We start from the raw sequence: 14,267 nt of genomic DNA on the forward strand, positions 1-14,267 counted from the left end.
GGCGAGTCCTTCTGCGCCTGCGCGCCGAGCCTGCGCCGTGAGCCGGGAGGCGCGTGGAGAGGGCGGGGCGTCTGGGCCGCGGCCGCCGGTGCCCGGGAACCGCGCAGGCCGGGCGGGGAGACGGCGCTAAACCGCTGCCGGCAGCGCCGCTCACTTGGGGCACCCGTCCGCGGGTCTGCGGATCCTGGTCCCACGGGTGAACTGTTCCCTGGGCGCCTCCGTGGGCGGGGCCGGGAAGCGTGTCCGTGCGTGACGTCATGAGACAGCGTACAAGGGATGCCGCAGTAGACGGAGCGCTGACGTCACGGCGCTGTAGTGCCGGGAGTGTGGGGGGAGGTCGGGCTGCCTTTGACGCCAAGATTCTGGGGAGCTTAGGACATCGCAGGACCCACGTTTGTGGCGCTGGGGCGCCCCGACCCCTGCCCCCGCGGCAAGGGGGTCACGCGGGGAAAAGTTCTGGTGCGCCCCCCGCCCCCGCTGCCGTCAGGGCGGAGGCGGCGGCACCGCAACCGCTCCTTGCTGGGGCGACTCTCTCTGTGGGTGCGGTCCCCAGCGCTCCTGAGCTCCTGGCAGAGCGGTCCCCGACTGCGCCAGGCTGCGCCCAGGGTCGCCCTTGCCGCCCACGCGTCCACAGCCCAGCCTTGTCCCCGCGCACGCACGCACCGCGCGCCGGGGGGTTCAGGGAAGGACCCCCCTCCGGCCAGCGGCCCCGGCCCCCCTCCGGCCAGCGGCCCCAGCCTCCCCCGCCGGCCAGCGGCCCCGGCCCCCCTGCTGCCCCTGCCCACCGGCCCTAGGGCGCGCTGGCCTCCGGGCCGCAGAGCTCGATGCTGGGAGGTGAGGTGTGTGAGACTTCCCGGGGTGTGGGGGTAGCGGAGAACTGGAGCAGGCGAGGCAACACACCCGGCGCTTCCGGCCCTCTGGGTAGCGCTTTATATGCGACCCCCACTTAGCGTGGGTGGGAAACGCCTCCCCCCCCCCAGCACTCGGCCTGGGAATCCGAGCCCCGGCTCCCCCCCCCCCCCGCCTTTCCACCTGCAGTTGCTGTTTCTTCGCCATAAGTGAATCGGTGCCGTGGACCCACCGGAATGACAGCAGCCGTGGGTAGGGAAGCCGAGGCATTGGAATGGGGCTGGGGTCTCCGGGCAGCACCCTGCGCCCGCCCCCTGTCCTCCCCTCCCCCGTCAACACAGTGCGCTGGGAATCCGCCCTCCCCAGGATGCGCGCTTAATCCTGAGAGCCTCTCTCTCTTCGCGGTGCCAGAAAAGAAAAAACCTCTCCTTTCGCCGCAATCTGATGTCCCAGCCCAGGCCAAATGCAGTGGCTCCGTGTGTCCTGGGTGGTGGAGGGAAACCGCGGCGGGTCGGTGCCCCGGAAAGGGCACAGGGACAGCGCGGGGCGCATTTTACGCGGGTCCTCAGACGCCCCAACGCGGTCTCTGGAGGCTGCGCCTGTTTGTGCTCGTGCACCCATGCTCTTTTCGTCGTCTTGCAGCGACCACGGCCTCAATCTTGCGGGCCTCCTAAAGGCACCCGTGCAGCACCCGCAGTCGGCCCGAGCACAGGCCGTGGCCTCGCGCTGACCATACCCTGGTGCTAGATGGGCCCAGGCAATTGATGTCCGAGACCTACCGACTAAAACCTTTCTTCCGCTCACCCGGAGGTGGTCCCAATGTCAGGCATTGGGGCTTCGTTCTGTCCTGGACGGCGTCCCTTGGGGGTCCGGGTGGGAGAGAAATTGGGACCTTGTCCTACAACAGCTCCCGAAGGCCAGTCCTGAGCCCACTCGCAGCGAGCCTGGGACCGGTCGAGAGGGTTTGAGGGCGGTGCCACACCCAGGCGGTGAGCGGCAGGGACAGGGACACGCATTCGGTGGGGTTGCGGGCCGGACCCTATAAGGCGTCCCAGCCCTGGACCGCCCCTCCAGGTCTGTCCAGCAGGGGGCAGCGCGGCTCCGAACGCGGAGGGCCCGGCTCCACCGCGCCAAGTCGAGTTCCCTGGCCGCGGAGTCGTGTCCCGCGCGGGGCCTGAGAGCGTTTCCAGAGATGGGGATGAGGCGGTCGGTGAGAGCAGATTTAAGCGCCACCGTCCCGACCGTTTTCTCTGCCCGCAGGCCACCGCTGCAGGGTCCCTCCTCTCCGCAGCCTAAAGCCCGGGAGGCCGCGCACGGCTTGGGAAAGGCCGCGGGCGCCACCGCCCGCGCGGTTCCTCGGTCCGGGGCCCTGGAGCTAGGAGGGCCCTGCCCAGCGGAGCCCCGCGGCGGCCTGGCCTCTCAGAGTGGGAAAGTAGACGCCCCGGGGAAGGTGCGACTTGCGCTGGGCGGACTCAGGTTTCTCCTCCTGAGCGCCTGGGGCCTCCCGGGGCGCCCGCCCCCGCCATTCCTGACCCGGCTTTAAAGCGAGGCAGCCTTCGCGAGTGTGGAGCGGCGATCCCTCGAGCGCACAGGCCCCGGCCGTGCACGTTGTGTTGTGTTTGCGGAGGCCTCAGGGAAGAGGTTGGGGGGTTGTGGGAGGCACCGTCTACCCAGGGTGTGCAGCCCGGTGTGGGGGCTCCTGGGGGAGCCGGGGCCGGCGCAGCCTGGGGGCTCTGCGAGCGCAGGTCCGTCCCACCCCAAAGCAGAAGCCACACCAAGGGCGAGGCCTTGGGGACGGAGGGGCGCCGGGGTCTGTTCCCTTAGTGGTTCCTGAACGAGCCAGGCACCCGGACCGGTACGGGTTTCGTGGGCCCGGGTCTTTTTCGACTTAACAGCTCTTTGGCGGTGAGGAGTGGGAAGACAAGCAAAGGGTTATAAAAAGAACACGAAAAGAAATGTGCATTGGGGCAGAGAAAGACGACCCCCCAGGAGAGAGGGGCTTCCCCCCCTCCCCGCCACAGCCCCGTCGCGCTGCTGCAGGGGTAGGGGAGTGGGACCGGTTGGGGTCGAGAGCAGAAAGCTGCCCCTCTTGGAGACTGGGGTCCCCCGGTGCCCTGAGTGCAGCAGGGCTATTACCCACCCGGCAGTGCCTGTAAAATAACCGTTTATTTAATAGTTTTTTTAAAAAAACCAAACAAACAAACAAAAAAAAAAACTCCAGTGATAAATGTCCGTTACCGATGGTCAGCGTAAAGTGCCAAACGCAGTACAACGCCCGGCTCCTAGCCGGCTGCTCGCTCGCGGTGGCTCTGCGGCAAAGCAGGGCGCCGGAAGCCCGGCCGCCTGCACCCCCGGCCCGAGGTGCCGGGCCCGCGCCCACTGCGCGGCGGAGCTGGACCCGGGCGCTGCCGGCCCTGCAGTCCCTGGGGCCAGGCGCTGAAGCAGATACACGGATTACACTTTTGCAGGCTCCCGGGGCTGGGGAGGGAAGCTGCGAGCACGCGAACTTCGGCTCCTCGCTCCCCTCTCCGCAGAGTTACAAGCTTATATGGTCAAAGAAAAAAAAATAATAAAGAAGACGTATAAAATAACAATAGAAAAAGTAATACTTCTGGGAGAAATGCCGCGGCGGCTCCGCGGAGCTTTCGTTCTTTTTTCCTTTTTTTTTTTTTTAATGCAGTTTCCCTTCGGCCACGTGAGTACCGCCTTTTGGCCAAGAGTTTAGCCGCGTCCTGGGGGAGCCGCCCGGGCGGTCGGGGTCACGGCCCCGGGCGGGGCTCTGGAGTGCCTCGTGCGCCGGGGGCCCAGGGGACGTTGCTGGGGTGGAGGGAGGTCCCGAGCGCCCCTCCTGCTGCCCGCCTGAGAAGGCTCCTGCTAGCGGTCTCTCTGGAGGAGGGGGCAGCGTGCCGCAGGGTCCTGGAGGCCCCGAGGCTCCGCTTAGCACTTGATCTTGGAGGATTTGAGCTCCTTCACCTGTGAGTGTAGCGTCTTGTGGACAGCGAGAGTCCTGGACTGGCAGAATCCTTTCCCACACTCTTGGCACTTGAAAGGCTTCTCTTTGGAGTGAATATATCTGAGGACAGAAAGACACAGTTAATCCTTGCGACCCAGGGCAGGGTCACACACAGCTTCAGATCCCCTCCCACCATCCATAGATGCTCGACCTCAGAAAGGGGGAGGAAGCGTAGGGGCCAGAGTGTGGGTCCTGCAGACCACACAGTTGGTGATGGAGTGGGGAGCGGCTGTGAAGGAGATGCCCTGGCAAGGTCTGGGGACCCCAAGCAGATCCAACCGGACGGACCACCTGCTTGTTGGGGGGGGGGGGCACGCACAGATCCGGTGAGCACTGGAGGTGAGTGGAGTGAGCTGGGATCCAACCATTTGTCTTGTCCAAGACAGTAGCCACCAACCCACACGGTACATAAAACTAAAACTTTAAGCACACTAAATGCACATCTCAAGAGCTCAACTGTCATTTTTCCCATCGTGACAGAAACTTGTATGGTTTGATTCTGAGGGTGGAGGAAGCGGCTGGGTAGGCTGTGTGTGAGGCCGAGCTCATGGAGACCTGACTACCCTTAGGTCCCCTTCATCCCTGTGTTTCCTCCACCCACAGTCTATCCCTGAGCCCTCTCTGGATTCCCTCCTGATTTTAGGAAACTCTCAGAAGGTGGGATGGTTTGGAGACCCTAGGGGGGATCTCAGGAACCTCAGGGAGGAAGATCTCCGAATCCAAGGGCAGAGAGCTCCCTCTCAGGCCACCCGCAGCGCCGCACCTGTGGTCCCGGAGGTGGTCTTGCCTCCGGAAGGCTTTGTGACAGATGTCACAGGTGTAGGGCCGCTCGTCGGTGTGTGTGCGCTCATGGATTAGAAGGTTGTAGGATTTGGTGAAGTGGCGGCCACAGAACTTGCAGACGAACTCCTTCTTGGTCTTGGAAGGCAGGCGTCCCCTGGTAGGCTTCTTTTCTGGAGACAGCTTGGTCACATCCAGGAGGGCCCCCAGCCCTCCTGTGGGTGAGCCAGGACCCTCACCCCGGCCAAGCTTGGACGGATCTTCTTGTGTAGCAGCCAAGGCCAGGTTGGCAAAATCAAAGCGTGGCTTGGTCTTGAGCACAGGGCCGCTGCCTCCGGTGGTGATCTCAGGCTTGGGCTGGATGACGTGAGGGAACCAGGGAAAGGCGGGCAGCTGGAAGCGCGCGTCCACCAGGCTGGACACCGCACCTGGTACTTTGGAGAAAGAGGATCGTGGCAAGTGCATGGCCGGGTAGCCCAGCGTCCACTGGTGCAGGTGCACAGCGTGCAAAGCACTGAAGCCATACAGGTTGGGCAGGTGGTCCGAGGGCACTGTGGGCAGGCCGTTCACTGCCTGAAGGAAGGAGTAGTTGGTGAGCTGAAGGGATGGGTGTATGGGCACTGGGGCTGGCAAGGTTTTGCTGCCCATCGTGGTAACTGCAGTGAGTTCTCAATCTCGATCTGCAAATAAAGGAAGAAGAGAGGGGGAGAAGAAAGAAGTTCAGGATAGGTTGTCTTCATCCTGAACGCCAGCCCAGACACACCCTCTCCTGCCCCAAGGGGCACAAACTAGGAGTCTAAGATCCCAGCCCCAGAACCTACAGCCCTCACAAAGATGGGAACCAGTATAAAATTCAGAAGAGCCCTCAGAACCCTCTCTGCTCTGAGGGTTCCCTCTAAATAGCCTCTGGCAGAGGCACACAACTTGATAAAGAACGCAGTTTCAGTGCTATGCATCCAACTTAAAATAAGGGCGTACTATATACATGACATTGAGAGAGGCAAAGCACAGGGGAACTGGCACATAGAGCCCACCATCCGCTCATATATGGATCAGCACAGAACTACATTCTCCTGCAAAGATAATTAATTTGAAGGCAAGCTTAGATTCATGTGTAGGAAAACAGAAATGTGCATCGAGATCTAAACACAGCTTCACACAGTTTGAAATATAATTGACAGGAAGATGCAAAGACACACCAGGACGATTGATATTTTATGGCACAACACTGAGTACAAAACACGGGAACCATCACACACACACACACACACACACCACAGTGGATCTCCTTACAACCACAAAGAGCCTCACAGATAGCACACACACATCCCCACAAATATGCACACTTCATGGCTCTTGCACATTAAGATCTTCTGACTGTTCTTCCATTTGGCTTCCAGAAGTCAAAGAAGCAGTGTTGTTTTTCTCAAAACTCTCAAGTTTGACCTCCAACTCGCTTTCTTGCTTTACCATTAGTGCACCCTGTTGGCACCACTCTCTCTGCAGCTGCTCCTTACCACAGACTTTGGAGATCACCATCTCCAGGGAGTTACTGACACTCACATCTATTTGCTCAGTCAAATATCTACAGTGGCATACAAGGGGACTTCATGTCCTTCCTCCCAAAAGGAAAGGGAAGCAGGGCCTTTGTGTGCAGCCGACCCTGAGCAAGCAGATGTGCCTATGGGCAAGAGCACCAAGGCCTCTGCTGCTGCTGCCCTTGCACCCTCCAACTGCCAGGTCAGAGAGCTTAAGCAAAGCCACAGGGACGCAACACTCAAGTGGCAAGGTATTGTTATCCCCCGAGAACCTTCAGAGCTGCCAGCCTCCCTAGAAACATCTGGACTCTGCAAACCATCATTTAATTCTACCCTCCTAGAGACTCCTAACCCTGGTCTGTCCCGTGGATTAAAAAAAAAAAAAATGGGAGCAGAAAAGCTGCATGTAGCAGGGAGCCTTGGGGCTGCCAAGTGCTGAACCCCAGAGCTCTGAGCTTGGGGCTCTTCAAGAAGTTATTACCAAGCAGGGTGTATGGGGTTCCCTTCTTTGCCCCATCTCAGTCCTCTACTGCAAACTTCTTTCTTTACTCTTCATTGCTCTCCTTGTCTTCCCCAGACCTCTCCTCTAATCTCCGGTAATTCTCCTCCCTTGGGATGTGCAGGCGCCTGCTCTGCTCCCCAGGTCAGAGCAGATTCCCCTTTCCCCAGGCAAGGCCCAGAAACTGACTCAGCTGCCTTTCGCTGCAGCGAGGCTCCAGCGAGGCTCCAGAAGTCCGCTCTGTCCAGGGATGTACAGCGCCTGTGTCTGAGAGGAGGAGGAGGAGGAGGGAGTGTAATCCTGTCCCCGAAAAAAATCTTCCCCTGGAAGCTGGCAGGATGGTGGCTGGGGAGGTGCTGGGAAGGAGAGGCATTGCTGTATGTGAGCTGTCCGAGATTTGTCTGCACAGGTTGAATTAGCAAACGGAGAAAACCCAAGTCTGACCTCTGCAATTCATTTAAGCATTGGGCCAAGAGAGGCCCATATCTGCCCTGATCCCACCTCTAGAACTGGAGCAGACCCTCCCCACCAGTCCCCTCTACTCCTCGGAGCGTGCACAGGTAGCTCAGGGATCCAGCGAGACCATCCCAGAGCACCGTGACAAGAGGGAGCAAAGCACCAGTTGGAAAGTGGGATCCGTTTGGGTGGAAGAAAGTGGAGGAGGAGAGGACTGACAACTTCAAAGGTGGTCCGGGACTTCGCTGAGATGAGCGCACTTTGATTTGCTGTCACCTCTTCTTCCCCTCCAGGCTGAGAATCAGATCTTTATCTCTGGCTCCCAGGAGTCGGCCAGGCAGGCGGAGGCCTCTTCAAGGTCCTCTCTGGGCTCGGCTTATTCCAAAGGCCAGGGAGCCCCGGGGACGGCAGGACTCCTGGCTGCACACACAGAACCCAGCCCTCTGGGTGCCCTGCTGGAAGAACCCTCAGACCTTGCCCGACCTGGCCTCCTACTCCTCCCACACCTCAGGCTCCCCAGGGGTTTGGGAGGTAGGAGTGCTTGCGACCGTTAAGGCCCTGGGGAGTCAACCTTTTCGGATTTTCTGCCCGATCCTGTTAGCCCCAACACAGCAGCCCAGCTAGCTTCCGATTTCCTGCGAGCACTTCAAATCCAGGGGACGAAATTCGTTCCAAACGTGGCTCTTCACACTAGTACCAAGAATGAGACCAGTTCAGGATCCAGTCCCAGGCCCTCAGCTAAGAGAAAAGCTCTCACATGCGCCTCTCCAGCCAGAGAGGTAGAACAAACGCCCTGCGCCCCTGCGTACCCCAGGGTGAGCGCTTTCGATCTTACAAGCGGGATCTTCAAACCCCCTCCCCAGGCCAGGCATTCACCCCGCACGACCTCAGAACTTGGAAGGTGAGCGCCCAGGTCGGGACAACGCGAACTAAGTAGCGCTTAGTCCGCGCTGGGGAGGCCCGGGGCCCTGAGCCGCGCAGGCACTCGGGTCCCTCGCGCGGTGGGTCGACAAGCCCGGGTCCGCCGCCAGCCCCATGTCGGGCATTAATGAAGTGTGCAGAGTCTATTAAAGTGGTTTATTCGGGGCTAATTGAGCGTGAGCGAGTTAACTGCTTCCATTAATGAGGACGGAGCGAACTCCATGGGCTAAGCGCCTGGAGGAGCCCAGCGGCAGCCCAAGAAAATCATCCTCGACTCGAACACCACCGAGCACGGGCGGTGACAGGCGTCCGGACCCCCGCCGAGAGGAGTGACCAGCACCAGATACTTCGCTTGCATTCTCTCAACGAAGGAGAGCTCGAGAACCCACGGAGGAGGCGGCCTCTGCGCCGCCCTGAGACGCGGACTGGGTCCTCGGCGATCCACTCCCCGCTCATAATGGAAACGCAATGACTTGGAGGAGCCCGGGATGGAGTCTGGACCCACCGGCCGCTCGCAGTCCCCGCCGGCTCCTTCGGAGGCTGTGCACCCGAGAGACCAGCCTTGCACGTGGTTTTTCCTCCCAAGACCGAACGCGCAGCTCTTAGCTAGGACGAAAATACCAAATTATGGCCACAAAGAAGCCCTTGCAGCTACTCTGCACTTGAAGACCGCACCCGCTGCTGGGCCGAGCTGCTGACAGCGACTAGATGGGGTTCTTCGTTCTCCTTGTAAGAGGCGTTTCCAGCGAAAAAGGAGTTCAGCGTGCATTCCCTCTCCTCTTTCCCTCCCTCCTTCGCCTTTCTCTTTTTCTCCTGAACTTCGGGCTGAGGGGACAGGCACGAAAGCGAAAAAAATCCTCCTCCCCTTCCAAACCCCAGCCCTTAGACACCAGCAGCTGCAAAGTGTTTCCGCTCCTGCAGCGTGCGGGTCTCCCACCGGGAAGCCACGCTCGCGCCCCCTGCGTGCCTCCCAACACCAGGACTTTGGCGCGCCACGCTCCAGGCCTGGCCGATGCAGAGCAGGCATCCTGTAGGGAGAATCCCCAAGACCGAGCACGAGTCCGAGGCGGGGATGAGATGCGCGGCCCTGTGCTCCGGGATCCAGCCAGGCTCATACCTGAGCGCAACTCCGCTCAAGAACTCTAGAAAACGCTACCCGGCTAGGGCATGCACCTGTCCCTGCGGCCTTGGCCATCCCCTCACTTTCCCTGCCTTCGTCAGCCCCCAGATGCTCAGCCAGAGCTAGGAGAGCGCCTCTGCAAAGGCTGCGCCCGCCCAAGTCGCTCTGATCTTTTAAAGGGAGCCCACAGACGGACTTCCGAAGCCCAGGGCCACCTCGCGCGGGGTTCCACGGAGCCCCCGCCAGGCTGGAGGCAGTAGCAGAGGCTCGCCCCGGGCTCTGCCGAGGTCGCAGGCCAGGACCCCTGCGCGGCAGGTCCCTGAGTCAGTGCCCCCAACCAGCCTGGGCGACTCTCACTTTCACTAAGGTCCTGCAGCCTTGGCTTTGGCAGGGGGAACTTCCTTCGGGGGCAGGGGAGAGTGGAGGCACCCGCCGGGCTGCGCCGAGGAACCCGGGAGTCCTGCCCGCACTCCCCTGGCGGAGCCCCGGGTCCGGGCTGCAATTACCTTGTTCCGCGGAGGTCCCGCGTCTCTGGGGCTCTCGCTGCGAGGGGCCCGGGAAGTCGGAGGCGCTGGAGCCCACGGACACCGCTGGCGCTCTAAAGTCCTGACAAGTCTCCGGCCGCGGGGATTCCGAGGACTCCCGAGCTCCCGACAGGCGGGAGCGCTCAGCGGCCCCGGAATCCTGGCCGCCGGGGGATGGTGAGCCTCGCTCGCCGCTCGCTCGCTGGCTCTGAACCGGGAGCGGCTGAGAACGTGCTGGGGAGAGGCCGAGCTCCGACTCACTCATCCCTTCGCACCGAGCCGCCTACTTATTTTAATCCACCACCCTCCCTCCTCCCCCCCCTCCGCCCCTAGCCTTAGGATTCCTCCCCTCCCTCCCTGCCTCCCCCCAACTCGGCCCTGCGCCTGCGCGCTGAGAGACAAAGTTTTGCTGACCGGGGCGGTCAACTTTGGCAGCTGCACTCGCTTGGCCCTGGCCTCTCCCGGCTTGCGCCCCCTCCCCTGCAGTCCTGCTCGACCCCTCCTCGCCTTTTAAGCCCACGAGGGCATGCCTGGTGCGCTAGAGCAAACAGCCCTTCGCAGACCACAGCAAGCTGGTATCCTGCGTCTCCATATCCTATTCTTGCTCTGTACTCCGCTAGGTGGGAGGGTAGGAGCTGTGTGCCCTGGGATCCAGGCACGGAAGCTTGGACCCTGGCACACTGTGGCGCCTAGCAGTCACCCGTTCTGCCAAAATCCCTTCCGAAAGGCTGCAGACCTCGGGTGCGGAGCAGCTCCTGGTCATCAGAGTGTGCTTAGGGCCAGCGCGGTGACCTGGGTGGCGCTGGCTAGAGCCACAGTCACCGACTCAAGAAGAGTCCTAACGTTCGAGGTTTTCTGGGTTCCGGGTTCAGTAGAAATATCTGCGGGTCGCATAAAGAGGTCCAGTTATTTTCCTGGGGCCCAAAACTCCCTGAGGTTCCACCCCCAAGCACAGCCTGCTTTCTAGTGGATTACTACTATCAGCATGGATGGGAGTCTATCGAGCAGAGTAGGCAACCAGTGCAAACTATACAATTGTCAGCTCAGTTCAGATGGAGTTTGGAATCTTATAAAGAGTCGGGATTTCTGACTTCCAATAATTCTATCTTCATTGCCTAGGCCTTATGGAGGGTCCCAGTACCCTCCTGTCTGCTCATCTCCTGGAGCTGACCTCCAGATGACCCCACCCGGAGCCCTCCCTGTCACCTCTCTGGAACACCCCAGGCAGGGTCCGCCACAGGAGGAGGCGCCAGTTTCCTGGGGCTCGGGTAGGTCCAGATTCACACCATTGCACTCCATCTCTGTCCGGAGTTATTGCCAAGTGACTGGTCAGCACCCAGAGAGAGTGTCTCTAACCCATCAGTACTCCTCCCTCTGCAGGAGTCCCTACTGTCCCTGATTTGGTTTGCAAAGCCCATCAGATTTTCTCTGCAGGATAACTGGAGGGCTGTGGTCCCTGACCTTCCTCATTCTCACTGGAGATGCACGCACCCCCAGAGGCTGCTCCTGGGTCCTTTAGAACAGCTCACTGCCTCTAACCCCTGGGTAACCTGGGCTTGAGCTGGAAGAGGGATGTGGAAGTGTAATCTCTACCCCAGGACTGCATTCACCAGCTCCATCTCACAGGTCAGCACACAACTAACAGATCCATTAAGCTTGCTTGTGCACCCAAAGTCTTAGCAGCTGCCAATATAGGGGTGACATTCTAATCAGAGAAGGTAGTAGATACTGCCATTTTCCAAGAGATTCCTGGGCAGCAATTTCTGAGAGAAGAGGAAGCCCTGGAGAGTCCGGGCAGGGCGATCTGGGACTCATTGGCTCCCATCTTGGATGAGAGAGTCTCTTTCTGTACCAGCCTCAGGCTCTGCAATTAGGCAAAGCCTGGGGGACACTGCCAGCCACAGACGCTTTCCAAGAAAGGCCAGCAAATGAGGCCAGGACACTGAGGTGGGATGGAACCCTCTAGGGGCTATCAGGGTACCTTAAAAAGTTTGTGGGAAGATGGAATTAAAAGATGTTTATTTTGGTGCAAAAACTTTGAAATACATGCATTTCCATTTTCCCCATAATGCCCATTTCCTAGAACTTTTTGGAGATCTCTAATATATCACCCATCTGCTCTGAACTCCTCGCAGCTCAGCCGGGCTTCCTCCATCTTTGCACTTGTCTCTCCTTTCTACAACAGCATACTCGGCCAACATGCCTCAAGTCTTCCAGAAAGTTCCAATTAGTGGGATCCGTAAAGAAAGAACCGTGAGACCAGGTTGTTTAATGTGTTTTCCTGATTATCTTGAAAACTCATCCTGACTCAGGTAGGGAAAGGTGGGGAATCAAGGTTGGCTCTGATCCTCATGATCCAAGGCCCCAGGCCGCTTCCCTCAGAGAAGACTACGACGAGGTTGGTAGCAAGGACAGGACGCGACGAAGCGAGCGCAGCGAAGCCGGAACGTGGGCTCTGGCACCGCCCGGTCTCCTCAAGGGCGGGCCTGTTTCAGATGACTGTCTCCTGGGTCGCGCACAACCTCAGAGAGAGCCGGGGAAACGAAATTCAAGATTTTCTAGGCGTTGAAAAGTGCCCCCTCCCACTTTGAGCTCCCAGGGGAGCGACCCCAAACCGCGGCCCCGGTCTCCGCGGGAGGCCGACCTGGGTCAGGGTTCCCTCTGGGCAGGGCGGGCGGGAGAGATGCGGAGAGCTAAGGACCCCGCGGAGGCTCTGCGCGAGGAGGCGCTCTGGATGGGAACCCCCGCGGCGCCAACGGAAGAATAATAGATCGCACCCAGAAGGGTCTGTGTCTCAGCACCACGCCGGGACCGCGTCTTGGACGGATTGGGGAGGGCAGGACCCAGGACCCCTAGGGGCCACGGCGGCACTTCTTAACAAAGTCAGATTCGTTTAGGATTCAAGAGGATGTTGCGTTTCGAATTTGGTGAATGTCCTCAGCTGCTTGGACCTGACCGTCCTGCCCACCCGAGAGCTCCGAGAAGGTGGAAAAATTCCTGTCGGACGCCTGCCGCGTTCCTGGGAGCCCAGCTGCTCCCTTGGATCCTGGGGGGCTCCAACCAGCGCCCAGACCCAGCGCCAAGTCCGCTGCGGTTCTTTCTGGTTTTCTCACCCACTGCGTGCTGGATGGAACGGCGAGCGCCCACGGGGTCCCAGGCGCGTCAGGGGCAGATCCCCACCTTGGAGAGCAGGCCTCCGGGTCCGGCTCCTGAGCTGTGTCCAGAGCCCCACCAGTCCCCATGGGGTCCGGTCAGGGAACGATCCCGGAATCTGCCCTGACGGACCCGCAGCCTCGGGGCATTGAGTGTCCCCCCAGGTGCCGCCCCAGAGCCCCGGTGAGCTCCTGGGGACACTGCGAGCATCTGGGGTGGTGAGAAACTGCTCACCTTCCCGCCCCGACCCCAGCCCCTGTCTGGACTCGGGTTCCATGGGAAAGAAAGAGTCCCAGCTTGTTTTAGGAGTGGAAACTGAGCGGGTTTCAGAATATAGAATATTTTTCAGAAAATAGCGTGGCCTCTATTCTTCGGGTTGGTTTGGATTAAACACAAACAAAAATAAAACCTCCCCTCTCTGCACTCCCCAGACACAAAAATGATCTCATTCTTTAACATGGAATTTACTTAGCAGTTGAGAGGTTATGCTTCCAACTTCAGATGTCCTGCAACTGCTTTGCGGACTGTTGGGCTTGTGGACCACTGGGGGTCTGCTCGTGAGACTCCCCTTCCACTTCCCACGCAGGAAGGGACCCTTCAAATAACCGGGAGATTTAGATGTCCCTCTGCGTGCATTTAGATGACGGATTGTCAGGGCTCAATAGCTCCTCTGGAACCATTACGGTCAATCAGGTCAAAATCCAGCTTGGGGGAAAAGTTTTGACGCACACATTGGTGCCAATAGCACCTCCGAAAACGGGAGTCAGCCTGCGCCCTCAAGGGAGGACGTGCCCGGAGGAAGGCGAGAGCTGTGTTGACCGCGGTGACTGCGACAAAGGAGTTACAGCGTCAAAACTGAAAGGGAAAGTGCGCTGCCGTCCCAGTTCCCGTTTCGTAAGTTCTGGATGCGCGCAGGAGCATCTGGGGACTAGGTGTCGCCTCCGTCGAAGGGACGACCACGCACGTGGATTCTAGCTAGCAAGAGGCAGCCTCCAGGGACAGGAACGCGCGCGTGGAATGGCAGCAACTCTGGAGCACTACTACCCTTGAAAGGGGGCCGAGGCAATGCTTTCGGTGGTGAGCATCAAACGTGAAACGGGTGTGCAAAGGCGGGGTGGGCTTCTGCTTTTTGCACAAATTTGAGTTGTCAGAGCTGCCTTCGACCCAGAACGGGTCTCCATCTCCAGGTTGCTGGGTTTTTCCCGTATCCAAGGTGGAAACAGTTGCATTAGAGACCAGGCGGTGTCTAATCTACTGAGGCAGCCGGGTGGGGCGGGGAGGGGAGGGGTAGTTAGTTGAGTGTGCGCTTAGAGTGGACCCCCAAGGCCCGCAGCACCTACCGTACCCGCGGCGCTGCGTCCCCGGCGGGCGGCGCGGCAGGAATGCGCGTTCGTGGTAATTAAACATTTCCAGA

At 59.8% G+C, this 14,267-nt stretch overlaps 1 protein-coding gene across 1 annotated transcript; it reads right to left on the reverse strand.

Annotated features, from left to right (window-relative positions):
- Positions 1-3,497: 3,497 nt before the first annotated feature.
- OSR1 (odd-skipped related transcription factor 1) lies at positions 3,498-9,961 on the reverse strand. Its single transcript, XM_062208999.1, is given in 5 exon segments — positions 3,498-3,806; positions 3,808-3,922; positions 4,626-5,322; positions 7,707-7,825; positions 9,683-9,961. Coding segments are annotated over 3 exon segments (978 nt in total). The 5' UTR covers positions 5,291-5,322; positions 7,707-7,825; positions 9,683-9,961; the 3' UTR covers positions 3,498-3,608.
- Between the last annotated feature and the right edge of the window lie 4,306 nt (positions 9,962-14,267).

This window comes from Lepus europaeus, chromosome 13 (assembly GCF_033115175.1).
Source record: "Lepus europaeus isolate LE1 chromosome 13, mLepTim1.pri, whole genome shotgun sequence".
NCBI classification, from domain to species: domain Eukaryota; kingdom Metazoa; phylum Chordata; class Mammalia; order Lagomorpha; family Leporidae; genus Lepus; species Lepus europaeus.